The sequence below is a fragment of the Micromesistius poutassou genome, assembly GCF_964030765.1.
Source record: "Micromesistius poutassou genome assembly, contig: SUPER_1_unloc_1, whole genome shotgun sequence".
NCBI lineage: Eukaryota > Metazoa > Chordata > Actinopteri > Gadiformes > Gadidae > Micromesistius > Micromesistius poutassou.
Window position 1 is genome coordinate 220,956 of NW_028180643.1, and position 18,735 is coordinate 239,690.

Sequence of the window (18,735 nt, forward strand, 5' to 3'; positions counted from 1 at the left end):
AGAGGGGGGGGGAGAGGGAGAGAGAGAGAGGGGGGGGGAGAGAGGGAGAGAGAGAGAGGGAGAGAGAGGGGGGGGGAGAGAGGGAGAGAGAGAGAGAGAGTTGGGGGGATAGGTAGATGGTTCCCCGAGTTGGCCTTCTTGTGACACCCTGGTCATGCAGCCCTTTCAGCCCGGTAAGACATCCAGCCAGCTGAAGGCCCAGCCAACGGTTCTCAAGCAAGAACACAATAATGAAGGGAACATTCACTGATTGATCCATGCGCATTTGCCATGCTCAGAATGTGAGAGACAGACAGACAGACAGACAGACAGACAGAGGAGGGAGAGAAGGGGGGGGAGAGAGAGGGAGAGAGGGGGGAGAGAGGGGAGAGAGAGGGGAGAGAGAGGGAGAGGGGGGGGGGAGAGGGAGAGAGAGAGAGGGGGGGGAGAGAGGGAGAGAGAGAGAGGGAGAGAGAGGGGGGGGGAGAGAGGGAGAGAGAGAGAGAGAGTTGGGGGGATAGGTAGATGGTTCCCCGAGTTGGCCTTCTTGTGACACCCTGGTCATGCAGCCCTTTCAGCCCGGTAAGACATCCAGCCAGCTGAAGGCCCAGCCAACGGTTCTCAAGCAAGAACACAATAATGAAGGGAACATTCATTGATTGAGCCATGAGCATTTGCCATGCTCAAAATGCGAGAGACAGAGAGAGAGTGAGAGAGTTAGAGTTAGAGTTAGAGAGAGAGAGAGAGAGAGACTGGGGGTGATTGTAGGGGTAGGGAGGTGTCGAGCTGGAGAGAGGAGGGGGGGTCGTATGGGGAGCGAGGGGTCGAACTGGAGAGGGGGGGGGTCGTAGGGGGAGGGAGGGGTCGAGCTGGAGAGAGGGGGGGGTCGTATGGGGAGGGAGGGGTCGAACTGGAGAGAGGGAGGGGTCGAACTGGAGAGAGGGGGGGGTCGTATGGGGAGGGAGGGGTCGAACTGGAGAGGGGGGGGTCGTATGGGGAGGGAGGGGTCGAACTGGAGAGAGGGGGGGGTCGTATGGGGAGGGAGGGGTCGAACTGGAGAGGGGGGGGGTCGTAGGGGGAGGGAGGGGTCGAGAGGGAGAGAAGGGGGGGGGGGGGGGTGTTCTCTTTGTTAACCAGATGGTGATTCCCTTTGAAGCTCGTCTAGGTGTGATAGGCAATCTTTAGGACAATGTCTCTCATCCCCCAATGCTTAAACAAGGCTTTCACCATGTGGTCGACCATAATCGCCATTAACCCTGTAAGACCCCTTGTTGTAAAATTACAACGTTACCTTTAACCATCCTAAAAAACAATCTGTTATATTTTATCTTATTTTTTTACCACATTTACATAGTCATTGGGTCCTATTGTTCAGTCTCACAATACTATTGGATCGTACATTTGTTTATAATTCACGCCTTCTGGCCATGAACTCACACAACCTCTCAAGGTTTCCTTCGAACAATATCTATTTGTTTCATTGGACTGGATTCATCAGATTCAAGTAAGTAATATGTCTTTTATATATTTTTTGGTTGTTATTACAATGTCTAGAGCATGTACATCTGTAGTTATTGTGGAATAGATGCATCAAATTTCATTTACAGCTTGTTATATAATTGTTGCAATTATACAACACTGGGTGAATGTGGTAGTCAAAATAGCTGGCTTGTTGCAGTGGGCTCAAACAGGTTGTATTCCCTCCACTACACCACTGCCTGAAACAGAGTATTTTCTTTATACATGGATAGTATACATTCTACCCTTGTGTTGTGTTCTGGTCAAATATGACTGATTTAAAAGTTTTTTATCTCTAAAAAATGTAGTTAATTTGATCAGCCTGACCTAAAATTCCATGACTTTGTCCACAAAGAGGATATCAACAGACAATTCAGTTCTGGGGAAAGGAATGTTCCTGAATGTGGGGTGTGGATGTAAGTGGGGGTATGCATGTTTTCCTTTTAGTATGATAATTAGAGCCATTAACCCATTTACATTTACATTTAGGGAATTTAGAAGACGCTTTTGTCCAAAGCGACTTACCAGGCAGACAGTATTGTCTGCCTGGAAAACATTTCTACCCTAGCACTTGGTCCACCACCCTATCTATTCCTTCAGGTTATGTACTACAATATATAAAACATATATATATACATGTTAATTAATTGATATTTTATTTTCAGAATGCCACCAGCAAGGAGAGAGCCGTGATACAGTGTGCGGGATGTTATTGACATGGTCCAAAATGGAGAGAGTGAGGTTGAGATGGAAATCAGTGACACCGATGAGAGTGATGAAGCCGTCACACTTGTGTCATCCTTTGCTGGACCTGAACCTGTGCAGAAGATTCAACGCTGGGACAAAGCCAACAGAACCTACATTGAAGTTGAGAGGCCTTACATTGTTGGTGCCTACAACAAGTACATGGGAGGTGTGGATTTGTTGGACTCATTTACAGCCAAATATAAGTTCCCCATCAAATCCCGTCGCTGGTACATGTACATCTTCTGGCACACCATCATCCTCGCTGTGGTCAATGCCTGGCTGCTCTACAAGCGGGACTGTAAAGCGCTCAAGATGTCTAGCAAAGAGACAATGAACAGGAGACAGTTTCAGGCACAGCTAGCATCCTCTCTCATCCTGGTAAACGCAACACTTCAAACTCCAAAGAGAGGACGGCCATCTTCAGGCAAAGGGAGCCCAGCAACACAGACAGTGACATCAGGAAGCCCTCTGAATGCTCAGAAGAGGCCATCCAAGAGATGTGCACACCTCCCATTGGATGTACGCAAGGATCTAGTTGGAGAGGACGCTGCAGACACTGCAATAAAGGATGCACCAACACACAATGCAGAAAGTGTGATGTTCGCCTTTGCTTTTCAGACGACAGGGACTGTTTTTGGGACGTTCACCACCATTGAAAGTCTTCATGACCAATGTCATGAAAAGAAAAAAAGAGGGGGAAAAAGCGTTTTTTAAGAGTTTTATCTTGTTTAATATTTTTTATTATTTTTAATAAATGACTTCATAAAATTATGACTAATGTGTGATTATTATTAATGTTATATACCGTTATGGGGCTAAGTAAGCAATCAACCCTGCAAATTAACCCTTAGTTGTTCTGAATTGTTCAGACAACGTGAGTACAAATAGAGAAATTCTGCTCCCAACTAAGCCCAATGTTGCAATATTACAACATTTCTCTAAAAACGTACATAAACATTTTATTTTTTTTAACTCTTTAATTTTTGCATCAAAGGCCTCCTACAACAACATCTGAAAAGGTCAAATAATTTTTTTTTTTGGTTTTTCTATATTTGGGTCTTACAGGGTTAAAAAATGCGTTAACATGGCCACCGACACGACGAGAACTGTATTCCATACAGATTGTCTTTGTCTCATGGGACCTAGAGACACCACCACGTGTGGACTCCCATTCTAGTCTTCTGGGCCTAATAACACCACGGTATTGCCGACTCGACAATGCTCTGAACACTCTTTCCAGCTTCGAGGTCTCAACGAACTGTTTAATACAACTTGGATAACAATTTAGCTCATCAGTAGGCTACTGTGTCCCGGTCAAAACGCGGACACGTCGAAAACTTAACAAATCCTTTATACAGATCACCTCTAAAACCCCGTCGGGTATCACATTTAGACAAACATATATACAATTCTGGCCCTTTGTTTCCTCGGTTTAGTCTTATAATGGCGACTAAATCATTGTTTATAATTAATTCCCAATCGGAGTTATCAGCGATCGTTCATCTTTACTTCGGCTTAACTGTAATGACTATGGACCGGAATAACGGAGCTTTCACGAAAACGAATACTGATTACCTCTGCCACCTAAAGTTCCTATAACTAATCTATGCAGAATTAGTCTTTGCGACAATAGGTTCTGCTTACCTTATTTTATTGGGCCCGTGGCAGGGAAGATCAGATCCTCGTGTTCGATCGGCTCGGTCAGTCCAGGTCCGCCTTTCCTTGGATAAATCACGTCAGGGTCACCAAATTGTTGTGGATTTTGGTCCAGGAAAGGCCGCCGAGACAGGATCGCTTTTAACTCACTTTATTTGGTTAAGGTTATTGGTCTATTGTCTATCGTCTATGAAACAAAAGGAGAGGGATCGTAAATAACACGCGCGGAGCGTCTCAGAGCTTAGCATCCAGGATACGCTGCTGAGAGATTCTGTCTTCCCAAGGCGGAGTCTGAGTTTATGTATCCCAGGTGTTCTTCTTTGGGTTTTCTCACTTCCTGTGTGTGTCCGTTGCTGCCCCTAGTGTAAATGTTTTATAACTTTATCAATTGTGTTCAGTGCTGCCCTCAGGCGATTAGGAGGGGAAATTACCTCTAAACTAAGCTTGGTGCTACTGGATATGGCTAAGTGAGAGTATTACAGTAAAAATGTATCGCTAGGGAATATTACAATTAAAAAATGTCACACCATCCATGTCCATGGCTTTTTTCAACATTTGTTTTAGTGTTTTGTTGAAACGCTCCACCAAGCCGTCTGTCTGGGGGTGATACACTGACGTCCGGAGCTGCTTGACCTGTAGAAGGCTCAGCAATTCCTTCATTACACGTGACATAAAACATGAGCCCTGATCAGTGAGTACCTCCCGGGCTATCCCCACCCGGCTAAAAAGTAGCATGAGTTCTTTCACTTCCGGATACCGGGTTGCATAGTCCACTATCACCAGAATATACCGGTGTCCCCGACTGGTCTTGGGGAGGGGCCCCACAATGTCAAGTGCTATCCAGTCAAACGGGGTATCTATAATGGGCATCGGGATGAGAGGGTTCCGAGCCGTGGCCCTAGGGGCTACCCGCTGGCATTCGGGACACGCCTGGCAATACTGCTCTACATCCCGCTTAACCCCCGGCCAATAAAACCTAGCTATGACCCTGTCCCGAGTTTTGTCCATTCCCAGATGTGCTCCCAGGAGGTGAGAGTGGGCCATAAACAGCACCTTGCTGACATATGGTCGCGGGACCACTAATTGTTCCGTCACCTCCCCCTCTTTTTCCACAACCCGGTAGAGCAGTCCCCCTCTGGTGCTAAAATGTGGGTGCGGTAAGCAACTCACCGAGTCCCGGGCTTGTCTGTCATGGGCGAAAACGTGGCTCCAGGCATGTTTCAGGGCGTCGTCCTGGAGTTGAGCGCTGGAGAACTGTCCCGACCGAGCAGTACCTTCCCCCCCTACCGGGAGAAAGCCCGAGAACTCGGTGAGGGGGGAACTCTCGGGCTCCTCGGGTGGGTCGTTCTGCTCGGACGTTCGCTCCCCTGGTCCTCGGCCGTCGATTCCCCCGGAGTCGCCGGGAGCCGCGTGGCCCCGTAGGCCGGTCGGGCCATCCTACCAGCTCGTCGGGGAGGCTCTCTCCGGAGCCGGGTTTCCCGTTCCGGCTTCCACAGCCGATGGAAGATCGGACAGTCCCTCCCGATCAGGAGCGGGACCGGGAGATGGGGAACAATCCCTACCCGGGCAGTGAACACCCCGTGGGGGGTCCGTACGACCACGTGGCAGGTTTCATAAGTACGGGTGTCCCCATGCACGCAGGCAACCTCCATCGGTTCCCCCTCCTTCCCTCCCGCCAGGTCGGGACGGAGTAGGGTCACCACGCTGCCGGTGTCTAGGAGAGCCTGCGTGTCGCGGTTCATTACCCGTGCTGGGATCGTCGGGGTCCCGGTCATCCCCTGCGCCCAACAGGTGGCCAGCATGCAGGGTCGGCGCCTCCCCTCGTCCGCGTAGGCCGACGGCATCGACACATCCCGGTCTCCGGGACAGGATAGGGCTAGGTGGCCGACCCGGCCGCAGGTGTAGCACCGTCTCCCCTCGGGTCCCTCCTGGGTCCCGGTTGGTGGTTCCGGTGGGGGTGTCGGTGTCGAGGTTGTGGGTCCCCGTCGTTCTCGGCGGGTCTCTGCAGGCCTAGGGGTGATCCGGGGGCTGGCGCTCAGCTGCTGGGCTACCTGCCAGTTTTCCAGCTGGCGGATCAGATCATCCACCGTGTCGGGGTGGTGGTGAGCCAGGATCCTCCGCGCGTCCGGTGGCAGCTGGCGGATGGTGTTGTCGATGAGGACACGGTCTACCGGGCTGGGTCCCTCGCCGGTCGCCAACCATCTCCTCACCAGGCGGCCGTGCTGGGCGATCTGCGTCCGCACCGCGCCCCGGATGTCGAATCGCCAGTCATGGAAACGTTGGGCCCTGGCCGCGAGGTTATGGCCGTAATATGCCAGTATACAGTCTCGGCTGAGAGGTCCTGGCTTGCCTGCTGTGCGGGTCCGGTGAGGAAGGGCGACAGGATGTGGGCCCACAGGTCTTCCGGCCAGCTCTCTCTCCGGGCGGTCCGTTCGAATACCTCCAGGTAGGCCTCCACATCATCCTCTGGACCGAGCTTGGTGAGCCGACATGGATACCCTCGATCTCCTAGGAGATCCCCATCGAATTGCCCTGCGATCAAACACAAACTTTGAGCTATCTTGCACAAGCACAACAATTATATGAGGTCTATGATATGTTTATAATGCAACGCACCCTGTGCCATCAATGCACCCAATTACATTAGGAAATCCTGAAATATAACACCCAGATGAAAAGTCAACAAGGATCATTTCAGAGCCATTTGGGAACACTTAAAGTAAATAATACTGACCTGCAAGTTGGTGAAACTCCATTTTAATGCGTCTCGTGGGTTTATGGCCTGGAAAAACGATGAAGTTACGCAACAACCGCTTCGTTTTGTGCCAATTTTTACATCGCATTTATTATTTGAGTACATTGACTTGATCACATCAAACACTTTACCCCTTACACCGCTCTCTACAAGTTTGGAGTATTTCATTAATACACAGGATCAGATGTTATAATCCCTTGTGCCAAAATCCAAGGAAAACACATATTCAGAGGCCCCTGTCCAAACCAACCTTACAAGCACGCTGGCTACCAAACTACCAACCAAAGGTGAAAAGAAAAGAAAAATAAATAAATAAATACAATACAATGTACCTATCCTATCCTATGGCTATCACAGCCTAAAAATAGCAATGCCACCTTCAACAGATCCAGGCTCCGTTTAAGTGCAAGCTCCAGGTAGTGACAATGCCCCCTGACCAATCCAACCTTATAAGCACATTGGCTACTAAGCTACCAACCAAAGGTGAAAAACACGTGACAACTAGCCCAACTAACAGCAGTAAATACAGCAGTATGCAGTAAGCAGAATATCATTGGGGTTATCAAGTGGGCACCCTCTTTCACAGATGTTTCGTTAAGTTAGGCCCACGACACCTCCTGAAGGCTTAACAATGAAACCAGTGTCCTGGATTCACCCCCCTCAATGCTGCCACCACATTGCCAAATTTAATGCATCTAAACACTCTCTTTCCTGCATCGTACCCCTAGCCCTACCACTAACCCTGACCAAACAAACACGTTAGCACAATAGCACACGTTAGCACATCTAGCTTACCTTAGCTTGGTAACCCCAGGAAGTATGTTTTCTTCTTATCCACAGCCATTCACTTGCTCGTTCTGCTGCCACGGACATTCTACTAACCGCCTGCCTCAGACTTCGTCCACAAATACCCAGTTCAGTCAGCAAGCTAATAGCAGATCTAGCCATGAACCCCCGTGCACCGACTTCAATAGGTCTTAGTCGTGTAGACCAGCCTCGCTGTGCTGCCTCTCCAGCCATCTCAGCATACTTCGCTTTCTTAAGCTCATTGGCTACTTCAACTCTGTCTTCCCAAGGAACTGTAAGCTCAATAAAATAAACAATCTTCTCTGAGTCTGACCACAATAGCATATCTGGGCCCGAAAGCATCGTTAGCCTAACGACGTCGTTAACACCGTCGTACGATCATCGCAGAATTTTCGGACCGTTTCCCGAAAGCATCGTTACGTAACGACGTCGTTAAAACCCTGGTAGCTAACGACGCCTACAGGGGTACTCGTTAAGCACTAGGATGCATCATTACTATAGCCTCAGTGGAGTCACCAGCTGGACATTCCGTGTATTGGATGTGTTTTATTAAAACTGGACATCCAATACCACTGAATGTCCAGCTGGCGCTATTTCGCAATACCCCAAAAACAGTGGTTCCCGCATATATATTATTCGTAGACTACTGTTAGATTTAAACAGCAAAGACAGACTAAAAAAAAATTCATGCGCAGTCGAAATGTAGGCGATCAAACGCCACGTCACAAGGCAACCCTATCACAAGGCATATAATAAAATCAAATGATTCCGTTGCTCGTGTTGGAGGTCGCTTGCGAGCGGCACTTGCTGTCTGATTTTAATTCAACCATCGTGGTTAAAATGTCCTCATATTGATCAATGACAGAAGACATACTGTACATGAATCATGCTGAGACCAGCGGGTGTCGGAGAATTTCTGCAGGCGTTTTTTGTTCCGATTGTTTGCCATAAAGCACTGTAGGCGCGTCGGTGAGGCTGTGATGAAGTTCACTATTTATTGGACCGTGTCTAGACAGTTACGAACATCCCTGACCTTAGTGGAGTGCACAATCGCCAAGTTGAGAGCGTGGTTTCTGCAGTGAACGTAGACTGCTGCGGGAAACTGTGCTGCGAATTGATGCGTGCCATTCCCGCTTACATTGCCCGCATCATCATACCCCTGCCCAACAATATGGGCAGGAATCTATCTAGACCAGCAACAGCAATAGCCGTGTCAATGCCTCTGCGTTTGAATGATAATGAATGAATGGAACGTTGCATTTTTAATGTTGACACCAAAGTTTCTAGAGAGTGCGCGGCGCGTCAATCACTGAATGAATGAATGAAACGGAATGCAGGAATCAGAGAAAGTCTGCCCTCTTTGCGGCGCAAAGCATGTTTCAGAAATCAGCACATTTGAATAAATGCTATAGGCCTAGTTGTCACACAGACACATGCTATTTTTTTTTTTTTTAATATGGAATTATTTCAGGGGAGAAAATGCCGTGAAACAATGTAAGCACGGTGCGTTCGGGATTAGGACTGATATAGCATAGGTCGGCCTAGACCAAATCAATTGTGTTTTAATATTTGTAGCATTCATATTAGTCTATTCTTTTCGTAGGCTACTCTGCTGTTGGCCTTGATGGGGAGATATTTTTTTGCTGCCACAAAATATAGTTTAATCCAACAACATTCCTGCGTCTCCCCCTCATACGGAGCCCATTTCAGCACCGTGTCAGTAGACAGCTACAATCCTACGACGTCGTAAGAGCAGAGCACGCGCGTTCATGTTAAGATGAGTTTCGGGAAACGCTCCCCTAAAATTAACGATGCATCGTGAGATCCATCGTACGATGGATCGTACGAGCATGGATCCATCGTTATCGGGAAACGGGGCCCTGGTCTTAGCCGAGTGCTAACGATGTGTGGAGGCACAACAACCTGCTGAATAAGGTCCGCCTTCAATTCCCAGGCTCCTCCATTACTTAGCTGCCCGACTCTATGCCTGCCTCTAAATGGTCTAGCCTTTTCCCCCTGACGCACAAAGTTAATTTGCCTACCCTCTTTACTAGCGGCTGCTGAATTAGCTTCTCTCCGTTTAACATCAACAGCCTCTGCCAAACATTTCAATACCTGATTATGACGCCACGTATAGCGCCCCTGGGAGAGACTTACCTTGCACCCTGATAGGATATGGCGGAGGCTGCACACACAGGAACATAGTGTGCATGTCTCATCCTCACCAAACCACTGATTTAAGTTCTGGGGAGATGGGAGAACATCATAAGTGGCACCTATCATAAATCTGATCCTGCTAGCCTCCATGCTCCATAGATCTCTCCACTTTATCACACTATTCTCAGTTCAGTCCATACTAATTTTATTTGAAGTAAAATATTTTCAAGCCAGGGCAACATGTCTGTGTTCGGCTGTATGGCTCTGCTGTATGGCTCACCAAACCAGATAATCTGAACTAGATCTATTCCACAAGCTACTTGGTTTTGCAAGAGAATATCATCAAACTATCACCATTACCCTTCATAATAAGACTCAAATAGTTATTGGAATGAAGGATAATAAATCATCAAGCTGTTGAGAACTCTTTTATTTATTATAAGGCTTATATAGTTATAGTAATGAAGAAACTTTTTTATCTTCTGATCTTCATTTACTCCTTTGCACCACTGCATCTCCAGCTACAGGACGCGACACCCTGAGTCTTCTTATCTGTGGTCTGTGTGTGCCTGTGTGCCTGTGCGTAGTCTTGGGGTTTTTTTTCCATGTCATCAGAATTATTATTATTATATAGAATAATAATTATAGAATGTATTTTACAATATGTTCTCAGCCAGGGCAACACGTCTGTATTTGGCGGGATGGCTCTGTGGGGGAAGCTCCACGGCCGTCCGAGCAGCCTTGAAACACTACATCCCCATCAGGTCAATCAGTTTAGAACGCCCTCGAGATCCACAGATCTGAAGGGCTTCACAGGCCACTTCTTAAAGGACGGAGGGAGAGAGAGAGGGGGAGAGGCGAGAGAGAGAGGGGAGAGGGGAGAGATAAGGGGAGGGTGGGAGAGAGAAAGAGAGAGAGAGAGAGAGAGGGAGGGGAGAGGGGAGAGAGAAGGGGAGGGTGAGAGAGAGAGAGAGAGGAAGGGTTCTCACAAGACTTGAAAACCAACTGGGGAGGCTGCACACCTGCTGCTCGTTGACCAATCAGTGGTCAGCAGGTTAACGGACGCTCACTCTGATCCACAGTGTCGACCAATCACAGGAGGGTTGGGCTCAAAGAAGCCTTCAGGGCGTGTTTGGAATCGAACCCGGAACAACAACGACCACCGGGAGAGAGGACAGCAGCCAGTCCCTGCAGAGCCTGAGGGGTCAGGGGTCAAAGGTCAGTCCCTGCAGAGCCTGAGGGGTCAAAGGGCAGTCCCTGAGGAATCTAGGGGTCAGAGGTTCTAGAGGTCAAAGGTCAGTCCTTGCTGAATCTAGAATCAGAGGTCAAAGGTCAAGCCCTGCAGACCCTGAGGGGGCCAGAGGTCAAAGGTCAATCCCTGAGGAATCTAGATCAAGAGGTCAAAGTTTAACCCCTGATGACTCCAGGCCCAAAGGTCCTATAGGTCAAAGGTTAACCCCTGATGACTCCAGGCCCAAAGGTCCTAAAGGTCAAAGGTCGTCCATGTATACAATCCCATCCATCCTTTTTTGGATTAAGAGTGATTTCCTCTCGAGTCAAAGAAAATGTTGTCTTTTGTCTCTCTCTGTCTCTCTTTTGACCTCTCTCTCTCTCTCTCTCTCTCTCTCTCTCTCTCTCTCTCTCTCTCTCTCTCTCTCTCTCTCTCTCTCTACAGATGCAGTAATCACGTCGAGGTAACCCTGCAGTGGATCCCTTTGACCTCTAGATGGCGACACAACACCACAAACCTAGCCTGGCCTGTACCCTTTAATACTTTAAAACTGATGAGCCATTTCTGCTGGCTCCACTTCACTTTGATTCAAACTGGTTTGGATTGAGTCTCACAGCTCTCACACGCATCCGTTTGACCACGTGACATACAATCAAAACATTTAAATATTTATATTTAAACATTTCATAAAAAAACGAATGAATCCGGTGAGCTAAAATAGCTGACAGCAGATCTAAATCGGCCTTTAATTGACGAGTGACACACGCGAAAAAAATAGTTTACTTGAGCTGTGATTGGCTGCAGCGTGACCACAGCTGCTTCCGATATGATTGATATGTTTTGCTGCTTATTTTATTGTATTGCATCTCGTAATATCTTGTATTGCATTATTCTTATTGTCTTGAATTATCTGCTATATAAATAAAATTATCATTACAATATGGACTGAAAGTATAACTATAGGTCTCGTTTCATAGAACGTGGTATTTATTATTATTATGATGAAGACCGGATGTACGCTAAACTTCTCGCCACTTTTTAATTGCATATCAATTATTTAAAACAGCTCTCTCGTGCCTACCGAGTTTCATACATATTGGTGAAACGTGGCACAGGGGCTGCTTTTAAAAGTTCCTGTAGGGGGCATAACTTTTGTATTGGAGTCAACATCATAGGAGTCCAACTTGATGTTGATATGAGAAATTAACTAAATTTGCGGTTTAAACCACACCCCTTTTAGAAGTCAATGGATTCTTAGGCAATTAACTGTTTTTAACTAAATTCAAAATGGCGGCAAATCTGGAAACCAGAAGTCATAGGTTCTTGAGGCATATTTGTTCAGCATGAGGATATGCATGTATGGACAAAGTTTCATGAGTGTAGGTCAAACCAGTTACGAGATATGCTTGTGCAAAGTTTGCATTTTTGGACAGTTGGTATAGCGCCACGTTTGGGCCAGTACAAAGTTTCATGAGTGTAGGTCAAACCGGTTACGAGATATGCTTGTGCAAAGTTTGCATTTTTGGACAGTTGGTATAGCGCCACCTTTGGGCCAATCAGTGTAATATTTGCTGTCTGTTAATCTTGGGTCAACCTCTACAGCTGCAGTAAGTTTCATAAAAAGTGTGTGAGCGGTTTAGGCTGTGTAAGTCAAACGTGTCGGAATAATAATAATAAAACTAATGATTACAATAGGTTGCTTGGCACCTAATAATAATAATAATAATAGTTACAATAATAATAATAAAAACAATAATACTTTACTATTATAATAAAATTATAATGATAATAATTAGTATGAATATTAATTGTAAATTCATGTTTTCTTTCAGTGGGGATGGTCTTTGTGTTTGGTTGTCTGTGGGTCCTGTCATGTTTAGAGATGATGTCATTCTGTTTTAGAGCTAATTTTTTCTTCTGTTCTCTTCTGTACTGTCCTAGACTCCTTGGACACCTTGGACCGAGGGGAGAGAGCACATAATGGATGAACTCGGTGAGGGTTTTATAGAAGTTATGTTATTCAATCATGTAATTTCATTCAAAAATACTCTCTGCTTTTGTGATTCATGTTTGAGAATTAGAATTTGACTCGTCTAGACTTCCTAATGGAAACAACAGCAACAATAGTACTAGTTCTATATAGTAATATATTAACTAATAGTAATAATAGTACTTACTAACAAGTTCAGAGAGAGGTGAACATGAAGGATCAGGTGTCCTTTCTCCTGCAGTTGCTGGGCTCTGCAAATATTGCCTGAGTTCATCTGGCCAATTAAAAAAACACTGTTCATTTTACATTTACATTCATGTAGGTTATCAGTGAAGTTATGTTAGCTAGTAATACGTAGAAAGCTAGCAAAGTAGGTTAACAGTCGCTAGCTAGTGATAGCTGAGTGGCAGCAATTTTAGGTGATGCACAATACTATTTGGAAAATAGTTAGGTGATGCACACTTATTGGAAAATGATTTACAAAAATCATCAATTAAATCTAATGAGTAAACGTGTGGCTGAGAGGGTGCCCTAGGAGGATCATCTTTAATAAACATGTTTTATTTTGCTTGTTTAATTAAATTAAGGTTCTGGTTTCTTCTGGTTCAGTGAGGCCTACGGAGGAGGAGGCCCCCAGCATCTTAGAGTTCAACTCCTCTACCCAGCGGTTGCCCATGGGCCAAGCGGCCCGCTTCACCTGCAATGCCAGTGGCACGCCGGAGCCCACCGTCGAGTGGCTCCACAACGGCAGGCCCCTGGAGAGGAACGGCACAGACGACCAATCAGAGGCCTGGGTGGAGAGGGGGTTCCTCTTCGTCAGAGTTGTGAGGTCTGGCGTGAACATGGTCTTCTGCATGGCGAGCAACAGCGCTGGCACGGCCAATCACACCGCTGAGCTGCTTGTGTTTGGTAAGATCTGAATCCAAGAAGAGATGTTTGTTGTTGATGTATTCATAACGTTGTTGTTGAGGTGTGTGTGTATATATATATATATACATATACACACACCTCAACAACAATTTTGTATATGTGGATATATATACACATACATTTATGAATATATATATATATATATATATATATTCATAAATGTATGTTATATATATATATATATATATATATATATATAGATATGTGTGTGTGTGTGTGTGTGTGTGTGTCTGTGTGTGTGTCTATATGAGGAGCTCTTTTCCAAAACGCGATAAGCACCAAATCACTATATTTCCTTATCAAAAATGTACAGCAAGATGCAGTTCATTTCCAAACCGCGACAAGCGCCAAACCTATTTTTGGCCTTCACCTTGTGGGACTAGGGGGAGCAGAGAGTGGCCCCGAGTGTGGAGGTCTTGTGGACCCCCAGGGCAGCGGGACCACCTTGTGTGTGAGGCCGAAAGGGTTCACCTTGTCGGACTAGGGGGAGCAGAGAGTGGCCCCGAGTGTGGAGGTCTTTATTTCATGCATTTGGATTTATTTGATTTATATTCATTTATAGAATGAGATGAGTCCCTGATATTGTATGTTGCATGTTCTATTGTTTAAAAAAAAAATACATAAACCATCAATGGATTTACAGCGTTTTGAAAAAATTTTATGTATTAATAGCGTTTTGAAAAAAATAGAATTTATAATCAACAATATTGTTTGATTTGATTTGAAAATCATTGTTCAACATGTTCAGACTGAGCAAACAAACCATTTTAACAGGATGAATTGAATATTAACAAAATATGGGTCTAGGTAAAACAATAGATTTTCCTGAAAGATATTCAAATTGATTTAAAGCATTTTGGAAAAGAGCTCCTCATATGTATATATGAGTACTTTTTTTTTTATAGTCACTTGTGTCATCCCCTGCTTTACCCAAAACGTAGCGAACCCAAAACCGTGATATGAACCGAACTGTGATTTCTGTGAACCGTTTCCCTTGTTTTGTGGATGTCATGACGTGAAAGAGGTGTTTTTTAAGTCCATTGATGTTAAGCTTCTAGCGGAAGCAGACAACCAGCCATGTATGTTGTCTAATTGAACCTAGCCTCAAACCACAGACCCATTCTCAAAAACACCAACTCAAAAACCAACTATAACTCAGACGTGCAAACTTAATGGACAAGTGGAAGGAAAGTGAAATAGGACAGGAATCTGAACTAGAAATCCTACAATTACTGAAGAAATTGTATTTGTACTGCCATTACACACTTATGTGTGTGTATATTAGAATATTTGTTTTTGTATGTGTATGTATGTATGTTTATGTACATATTTATACACATGTTTACGTATGTATGTGTACTAATGTGTACGTATGTCTGAGTATGTATAATTATGGTTTATGAGGGGCCGCCTGGGACATAATTCATACTTGGTCACACACACACTATTATAATCTCGCATATACACCACTATACTCATACACAGACACACACACACACACACACACACACACATACACACACACACAATTATACTCATTTTACATGTATGTATGAGAGGGTATAGTCCTGTATATGAGAGTATAGTTGTATATTCAAGAGAATATAGTTTTGTTTGTGAGAGAGAATAGTAGTGTGTGTGTGTGTGAGAGAGAATAGTAGTGTGTGTGTGTGTGTGTGAGAGAGAATAGTAGTGTGTGTGTGTGTGAGAGAGAGAATAGTAGTGTGTGTGTGTGTGTGAGAGAGAATAGTAGTGTGTGTGAGAGAGAGTATAGTAGTGTGTGTGTGAGAGAGAATAGTAGTGTGTGTGTGTGTGTGTGTGTGTGTGTGTGTGTGTGAGAAAGAATAGTAGTGTGTGTGAGAGAGTACAGAAGTGTGTGAGAGAGTTTGACTCAAACAGAAGTGAGTTTGATTCCTCAGTTCCTGATTGGCTGACCGAAGCAACGGTATAGCTTTTGGCGCTCAAAATACTGCAGCGATTCTGTTATGCTGCGTTCACACCAAAAAATGATTTGGTTGCTTGTTTGCGTGGTCGCCTGAGTTTGAGAGTGGCTTCCTCTTGTGACCGCCCTGTTTCTGTTCTGCCAATTCATTCTCAACCATGGCCAGTCTTTACTTGTTGTGGAAGTACCAGAGACGTCAGAGAAACCGACACAGTCCTTTAGGATTCTGCAGGATTCGCAGTATTTTGAGCGCCAGAAGCTATACTGCTTCTTCTGTCAGCCAATCAGAAACTGAGGAATCAAACTCACTTCTGTTTCAGTTAAACTCTCTTTACACACTTCTGTACTCTGTACACACTACTATTCTTTCTCACACACACACACACTACTATTCTCTCTCACACACACACTACTATACTCTCTCACACACACACACACTTCTATACTCTCTCACACACACTACTATACTCTCTCACACATACACACTACTATTCTCTCACACACACACTACTATTCTCTCACACACACACACACACTACTATTCTCTCTCACACACACACTACTATATTCTCTTGCATAAACAACTATATTCTCTCAGACACACTACTATACTCATACTACTACTACTATACGTATTTATGCGTACATATGTATGATACGTATGAGTATCTTTACATATGTACGTATCGTTACATATTCACATTGGGAAATCCAAAAGTTTAATATCTTGGAAGGTGTTACAAATATTGTTTAGATATTTCATGTGAGTAAAGCTCATCATGCCGAACATTTTGATGCATTATATGTTTCTGTAGTATAATTATTGAGGGAGTAAATGCACTTTATACATTTGTCTTGGTTTCAATGTTTTGATTGGGACAGCCACTCACACACACATGGGATTTCTAATTAACTTTAACTTTAATTATCTTACACAAAAAATCTACAGCACATGATTCCACTATTGTACCTATCACAGGATACTTTTTTTTGTCTTTCTATATTAATGTTTGAAGAGGAGAGAGCGATCAAAAAGAGTGAAAGAGAATGAAAAGAAGAAGAATGCAGAAGAGCAGTACTAGTGATGATGATGATGATGATGATGATTAAGAAGGGTTCAGCAGCTAATCATGTCTTGTTCTCCCGTCAGATGCCTGTGAACTCACACTGGACCCAAACACAGCCCACAGACACCTCTCTTTGTCTGAGGACAACAGAAAGGTAATCCGGGTTGGAGGGGACCAGTCGTATCCGGATAACCCAGAGAGATTTGACTACTGGGAACAGGTGTTGTGTAGAGAGGCTCTGACTGGCCGCTGTTACTGGGAGGTAGAGTGGAAAGAAGTTATTTGGATAGGAGTGACATACAGAGGAATCACAAGGAGAGGAGTGGGTGATGACAGCTTGCTTGGAGGGAACAACAAGTCCTGGAGTCTTTATTGTCATGATGGTGGTTACTCTGCTGTGTACAACAATATACAGACAGCCATACGTCTCCCCCCCGCTGGCTCTAACAGAGTAGGAGTGTATCTGGACCGGCCTACTGGCACTCTGTCCTTCTACAGAGTGTCCCCAGGTGTAGGAGGGTCCTCAGACACACTGACACACATCCACACCTTCAGGTCCACCTTCACCCCGGAGGACCTCCTCCCTGGGTTTTGGTTATGGGGTGTGGGTGACTCAATGTCTTTGTGTCGGCTGTAGAAAAAAAACAGACAGACGGGCGGACGGGCGCTCACACAGACACACACACACACACACACACAGGAACGCTGTCCTGTCCCAACGGAGCGAGGAGGAGGGGGAGGAGGTGGAGGAGGAGGGGGAGGAGGTGGAGGAGGAGGACAGTCCACGGACGCTCTCTCTCTCTGTCTCTCATTCTTCCCCTCTCTCTTTTCTTTCTCTCTCTCACTGTGTGTCTCCCTCTCTCTTTTATTCTCTCTCTCTCTCTCTCTTCTGGAAAGTATTTCATTAATACACAGCATCAGATGTTATAATCCCTTGTGCCAAAATCCAAGGAAAATACATATTCAGAAGCCCCTGTCCAAACCAACCTTACAAGCACGCTGGCTACCAAACTACCAACTAAAAAAAAAAAAAAAAGTACAATGTACCTATCCTATTCTATGGCTATCACAGCCTAAAAACAGCAATGCCACCTTCAACAGACCCAGGCTCAGTTTAAGTGCAAGCTCCAGGTAGTGACAATGCCCTCCTGTCCTTCTGGAAAGTATAGCATGATAAACCATGAAAAGACTTTTAAGATCTTCCATAGTTAGATAAGAACATTTATTATTTGAAATCTATATTAAATACCTATTGATGGTAAATGTTTGTATATTTTCAGACATCACCAGTTTTGTTCTTAAGGGCTCTGATATCATTATTTTGTCATAATCCTAACAAGGAACCTGATTTAAAGCAGATTTTATATTCATAATTTTCATGACATTCATAATAACCAAGAGGTCTGTGGGATAATGTTGCATGTTCTAAATGACTTTAAACTGAGTATTGATTCCTTGTGTTCTGTTGGGAACCAAACGGCAGCAGAACATAACAATTCAGTTATTAAAGATATGTGCACAACTGTTTATGTTTATTATGATTTGTAAAGTCTGCAGCTTCTATTGTTTCAGTCCTTGTGTTTATTGTGTACATGTAAGGGACTATTTTTATGTTGTATTTGTTAATGAAGCATAATGGTAATAAACAACTCAGTGGAACAACTGAATGTTCTCGTGTGTTCAGCCGATGATTATTCTCATTTTATCAGGAAATAACGCCTCAAGAATAATAGATCAATCAGAAATTATAAATAAAACGACAATTGTATTTCCAATATAATAATATTAATAATATGTTTATTTGGTATAACGCCTTTCTCACACTCAAGGTCGCTTTATAGAATAAATGTATAAATAAATCGCATATACACAGAGAGTCTATGCAGTGGTGGAAGAGGAGAAGTGTTCTTGAAACAGGACGGTCTTGAGGTGAGTGTGGGGGGAGTTTGACCTGAG

The 18,735-nt window shown here is 44.7% G+C and overlaps 1 protein-coding gene across 4 annotated transcripts in view; it reads left to right on the forward strand.

Annotated features, from left to right (window-relative positions):
• Positions 1 to 18,450, forward strand: part of LOC311338025 (NACHT, LRR and PYD domains-containing protein 3-like) — a gene marked incomplete at its 5' end in the record, with an annotated part of 58,959 nt that extends 40,509 nt beyond the window's left edge. For all 4 annotated transcript variants that reach the window (XM_084488942.1, XM_084488943.1, XM_084488945.1 and 1 more), the window contains one exon: positions 16,863 to 18,450. In XM_084488942.1, coding sequence (XP_084345068.1) covers positions 16,863 to 17,416 — 554 coding nt within the window. In that variant the 3' untranslated portion in view covers positions 17,417 to 18,450. The remainder of the gene's footprint in view (positions 1 to 16,862) is intronic.
• Between the last annotated feature and the right edge of the window lie 285 nt (positions 18,451 to 18,735).